The sequence below is a fragment of the Nestor notabilis genome, unplaced genomic scaffold (assembly GCF_000696875.1).
Source record: "Nestor notabilis isolate BGI_N333 unplaced genomic scaffold, ASM69687v1 scaffold7048, whole genome shotgun sequence".
Classification (NCBI taxonomy): Eukaryota; Metazoa; Chordata; class Aves; order Psittaciformes; family Psittacidae; genus Nestor; species Nestor notabilis.
The window spans coordinates 222-6283 of record NW_009938642.1 but is presented as its reverse complement, the minus strand read 5'-3'; the positions used below and the strand labels follow the sequence as shown (position 1 = coordinate 6283).

The 6062-nt window shown below is 40.2% G+C and overlaps 1 protein-coding gene across 1 annotated transcript; it reads right to left on the bottom strand.

Annotated features, from left to right (window-relative positions):
* Positions 1-3011: 3011 nt before the first annotated feature.
* Positions 3012-5767, bottom strand: LOC104409531 (mast/stem cell growth factor receptor Kit-like; the record flags this gene model as incomplete). The annotated part of the gene is made up of 4 exons (XM_010019429.1): positions 3012-3567; positions 4705-4810; positions 5459-5558; positions 5656-5767. Coding segments are annotated over 4 exons (444 nt in total), but the record flags the coding sequence as incomplete, so codon positions are not given.
* Between the last annotated feature and the right edge of the window lie 295 nt (positions 5768-6062).

The window sequence follows — 6062 nt, the reverse complement described above, 5'->3', positions numbered from 1 at the left end:
GTGCCCTAGATCAGTCTTCTTTGAAACCTCCCTTCGAATATTTGGTCCATGATGATCTGCGGTCCTGATGGTCCATGCTGGTAGCATGGTGGGGTTTCTCTTTATATCTGGGTACAATAATGCTTTGAAAGGCAGACAAAATATGTACTAAATGCTTTCCTAATGTGCTTTTCCATGTAAGCTATTGCTTAGAAGTGGCTCAAGAGAATAACTCAGGGAGAAATGGTGTGTGTGAACATGAGCAGGGACGGAGGCAATAATCACCGTGAGCCTTGAAGCAGGAAAATAGGAGTAAGATTTTTTCAGAAAGCAGAGATGTCGTGTTCTAGGTTCCTTCAGAAAGGGAAACATTTCAGGAAAATAAAATTAATGATGTGCTAACTGAATAAATGCATAGAATAGCTCCTTTGGCTATGCTAAGTAAGAATTCACTAATTATTTGCACCAGTTCAGCTACTGGGATACCTCAGTATGAAGTCAGCTTTGCTTGACTTGGGGGGGTGGACGAGACAGGATTAAAAATGGTTCAAAATCAGCCACAGTCTTGGTATCTTCTGAAGCCTTACTAGAAAACAATGACAATGCTAACTGCCAAAAAGCTGGCACCTCCCGGCTCCTGGCAAAATTAGTTTTTAATTTTCTTAATTAGTTTTAACAAACAGAGCCAAGACCTGGGTAGAATTAAAAACCCCCATGAAGCTGTTTTAAGAAGAAAACTCTGAAGGAGGGGAGCTCTTCAAAGAGGTTTGCTGACAGAACAGAAATGTTTTAAGGACCAAAACAGTTGAGGTCTGCCTCTCATATGAGTTAGTAGGGGGGTTTGGTAGGATAGTTCTAGAAACTTTTGCTTATATGTTCTGTACCTACTATTAAACCACACACCAACTATGCTGATGCTAACCCTTACGCAGCAGAGGAGTAAGTGTGCACAGGTAAATCACAGATTTCAAATCTGCAGCAATTAAAACAGAGTCCCCCACTGAGATGCAGGATACCTGCTCAGCAAGGGAAGCATTACGTTTTCTCTTTATGACTCCCCCACCTCAAGCAGAATGAAGTATCTCACCCTGCCTCCCTTCGTCCTGACATATAGACTCCATCAACAGTCTACAGGATCAATCTTTAGTTGTAATTTTTCCCAGAATAAACCTGCATCCAAGTTTGCAAGTATTTGTCCCACATATTCACAGGTAAAGAACTTTCATTATAATTAAACATTAAGGTTTTCTGTCACACAGTTGCAAAAATGTTTCAGAATGCCAAACTTGACCTGTGCGTGTCCAGACACTAAGATTTTGCTTCAACCCAAAAATTTATTGACTTACATGAAAATATTCCATCTTAACATAGTACACATTGGTAACATTTGAATACATATTTACAGATTTATTTGAACTTTTCTGAACTGCAATTCTACAACCGAGCAACATATCCATAAGTGTTTCATAAACTTTCAAACACTTACATATTTATACATATAGTTTTTGCATATATATATATAAAAAAATATTTTTGAGACTCAAGGACTGAGAATAGTCAGAAGGACATTATTGCTACATTTCCATATTTACAAAAACAATGCATAAACCCATTCAAAACACCAAGCCATTGCAAAATAAGATTCAAAAATCCCCAAACTATAAAAATATAAATTTCAAGAACAAAAAACCCAAACCTCTTTCAGCTAAGTGTCTGTAAAGTACCGAGACATCTATAATTATAACAACTAGCTTGTCTACAGTAGCTCTCAAAGCCAACACGTTACAAAAGAGCTTTTATAGCATTAAACTGAAAATGCTCAACAACGAGTATGCGTAAGAGTGCCTCCAAACAACTGGCTAACTTTGGAAAGGTGCAACAGCCTAAGTATGTTCAGTGCAAATGGCTAATTTTTTACTTACTTAACTCTGAAAGACAGCTTCCTGTAACAATAAACCAAGTGCACAGTCATTGAAGGAGTGTGGCATTCAACATAACCCAAAATATACTACAAGTGTGTGTATTTACAATTACCTTGCATTTAGGCAGTTAGTTACAGATTTAAATTGCATGTAAACTCAACCAAAATCCTGGTAAAGTATAAATTACAGAGTGCTTAAGTGCATTGTAAATAAATAGATACTCAACTAGGACTCTGTTTCTGATAAATGCTTCTTTCAATGCCTTTACTAATTTCTAGGGGACAGAAACAAAAGAAGAAAGTAACTAGCCCCATCCTAGGCTGAACTGATACTGACCCAAAGCATCATGTCTGCCAAAAAAGGCTGAAGGGATACTTTCTTTTATCCCTTCACAGTTAGGCTCTTCTTTGTTATCATCTCTGGACTACAATAGAAAGATGAAACAACTCAGCATGGGGGGAAATAGTCCTTTCCAGTTAGCACTATCCAAGCCTGCCTGTGGAAAAGATTCACCTGGGTAGGACAAGATAAAGAAAGGGCCCCCAGGAAAGACATTTTTGCCTCTGCTCGTGCTTAGATAAGATGACTCGTTAAACGGCCTCTCCTCCAGACACGCAGTTTACTGGAAGCAGCCCTCCTCCTCTATTTTGACCAACTTGGCAGGGTCCACCTATCTTTGGTGAACACTTTTGGACATAAATATTAGCAAAACAAGCATCCAAGCCCTTGGGCTCCCAAGGCAGGGAGGTGTGGGAGCGGGTCAGGCTCCGTGGGGGGTGACACCCTGTGATGGGCAGCTCTGTCCACCCCTGGTGGGGAATGGGCCAGTGGGAAGTAGCGCATATATCCACAGAAACCTTGAGATCAGTCTGCAAGGCTGACAGTGCAGGTGAAGATCCACGCTCTTCTCCTCTCCTCTGGTTCAAACCCCACAGCTCCCAGGAGGGTTTGCTGCTGTGCAGACCAACTTTAGAAGAGTCTTGGTCCCTTCTCCTCTCTTGCCCAGACATATATACAGCACCCTTGCTGCCTCCAATCAATGATACTTGCCTGGGAAAGCTTCTCAGGCTTGGCTGGATGTGGAAAGGGGTTTGCAAAGCTATTAGCTTAATATTAGTTTATTTCTTAAATCTGCAAAACAAGATTAACTAGAAAATAACTGTAGGCCTTCCAGGCGCAGATCAAGAGAAGGATCATTGCAGATTTGGTTTGATCTGCTGTCATCTTGTTCCACACCCTGGCTCAGGATTTCTTTTGTTGGTTGGTTTTTTTTTCCTTCAGATCTGGCTCTCTACTGCAAATACACACAATATAGCAAAATATATACAGCTTCAGTTAACATTGCAATGATGCGTGTAACCGTGCCCAGCAGATTAAGTTTATGTGTAACAGTGTGTGGTAAAGGACAGTATTACAACAACGTTTCAGCTACACAGTGGTAGTAGTGAGTAAAAGTAAGAGAAATTATTGAAGTTGTCCCTCTCTCACCCCCTGCGCAATACAGCTAATACATCTGGGCTCCTCTTCTTCCAGATGCCACTCAAATATCTTCGCGTACCAGGAGAGGCTGAGTAGATGAAGCACTACTACCCACCGAGTTAATCCTCACTGAGTGATCTGGAGCATTTTCTTGACTGGAAGGTGGAGTTGAGAAGTTTGCATAAACCTGCAGACACCAAAGACCAGTGTCAATACTCTTCATGCATATTTGGAGAGTGCTCCTTTGCTAGCCTTTTCTCACTGTGTACTACACACTGCTGTGGAAAGGTTCCAGCTCAGGTGTTTCTTTGTTAAATCTAAAGAGATTTTCAAAAGGTCTTGGGCTTAACTGCTCTTTTAAAGAATCAAGAACCTCAATCTCAGTTATTAACAACACCACAGCTTCTAACTGCATGTCAAATTTCAACTGAGCTTGAAAAATGCAGCTCAGGTTATTACTAAACTCCCTAAGAAACCTCACTAATACTTCCTTCACGTTCTTGTTTTTGTTTTAGTAATGCCTGCACCTGCCAAAAATATGCTACAGGATGCAATCGAACACCAGCAGCTTTCAGTTTCCTATTTTCTCAAATTGTCAGGAAGCCATGTATTCTGCGCCCAAACAAGCCATCCAGAAGGTAAAAAGGAGCTTTATTTTTAAACCAGGTTTTAAAACTACTTTTTTAAACCCCAAAAGCACACAATGTTATTGAGAGAAAAAAATCCAAGTTTCTCATGTGCCTCCAATTTTTCTTTGGACTGTTTTGTCCAGTTACACTCCCACAAAAAGCTTTTACTAGGGAACGGTGGAAAAGCAGTGAATACGGTTTGTCATGACATATCTCCAAGGTTATAAAAACCGAGCTAGGGGAAGCAAGTGAGAAGAGGCAGAGAAGCATGGAAAGCTCAACCTCTTAGTCAACAAAGATTTCTAAAAATAAAAATAAAAATTATAAATATACTTTATTTCTGAGATGTTTCCCAGATCAATAACATTTTTCATAGTTTAAGACGAATTTACACAGTAAATCAAAACTGTTGCGCCAGGTCTATTTTGAGTGAGAAACATCAACCATACAAACAGTCTACACCAGCTGGTACATTTTAGGTACGGGCTTAGACAGCTACTGTCTAGCGGCACAATTAAGCAGCAGTGAGTAGCCTAGATATCATTCCTACCACCCAAACTAACAGTGCAAAGCTACTTAAATAACGCTGGAAAATTAATGAAGCACCTGGTCTTTTTGCTCCTCACAGCTCTAGTGTAAAGTCTTGCTTGAAACTGCTTTGACTTCTGAAATCTGATGATAATCTGATAACTTACCCGGGGGGCATTATCTGAAAGCTGCTGCTCTATCAGCTGTACGATTTGTTTGAATGTGGGTCTCCGTAAAGGATCAGCATCCCAGCAACTCTTCATTATGTCATACCTACAAAGGTAACGGAATTAAGTACCTCTCATGAGGAAGTCCTTAGAGTTCTTATCTCATTTCCATCATTATTTCAAAGAAAAGCATGACCCACTCTCACCTTCTTTAAATGACTTTTAAGAACAGAAATAGTGCTGGTAACACCTGAGCTTGTGACAACAAAGGACTCAATAGTCACTGGAGCCTCTGGACAGAGCTTTCTTTGACAGTTTGCTAAGTGCCAGCCATTTACAAAACAGGAGATTAAGGATGGCTCATAAAGAAGATCAGTAGCCAGTCCTCTCACTGTCAGGAAGTACAATGCAAATGCAGATGCTGTACAGTCTGGTAATACATCTTTATCACTACTTTATCTGAACTAAGAATGTTTAATTATGTTCTGTGATCCGTCAATAATTCATTGATATGGAGCAGATGCCACGACAAAGTGATCAGATGGCACAAGGCATGAGTGTATTTCATTGCTTGTAACAACACAGGCATGTATTCTGCTAGTTAGAGTACATGAATTATTTAAAACATGAAAAGAACTTTAAAAAAAAAAAGACAATGAGGCAGTGCAATGAGCCTTAAAGCAAGAATTGAAGCTTCCCTTCCTTTGTGCCACTGCTTATGTTTGGTGATTAGGGGTGCTGGTTTCTCGCTTACATTTCAGGTGGTGCACACTCAGGGCTGAACATCCTGTATCCCTCCTTGATCATTTTATAGAACTTGGAGTCCACGGGCATCCCTGGATATGGGCTGCTTCCTGTTGAGAGAGCACATGAGCAACACAATTTCCGCATCTGCAGTAAACCCAAGATGAAACAGAAATCCCCTGAAGTGCAGATCTTGAAGGAGCTTACCTAAAGAAAAGAGCTCCCAAAGCAATATCCCGTAAGACCAGACATCACTCTCAAAGGTGTAGACACAATTGAAAATACTTTCAGGTGCCATCCACTTCACAGGAAGACGGGCCTTTCCAGGGAAAGACAACAGACATAAGGAATATAAAATTTACAATATAAAATCAAGCTTTTCTACTTCTTCTGTGCTTTAAATGCTCATTAAATCAAGAAATCCAACCAACCTCAAGTATCCAACCAGAAATTGAAATCTCAGCTTTTTAGAGTGTCTAAGTGCTGCATGGTTATTGATCCGTCTTTCTCTGGATCTACCAAACTCATGCAGTTCCTTGCACTCTGATTTTCTGTATACTGTGTGATTCCTCCTGTCTTGTTTATAAAAGATGGCAGGAAGCCAGAGCAAAATA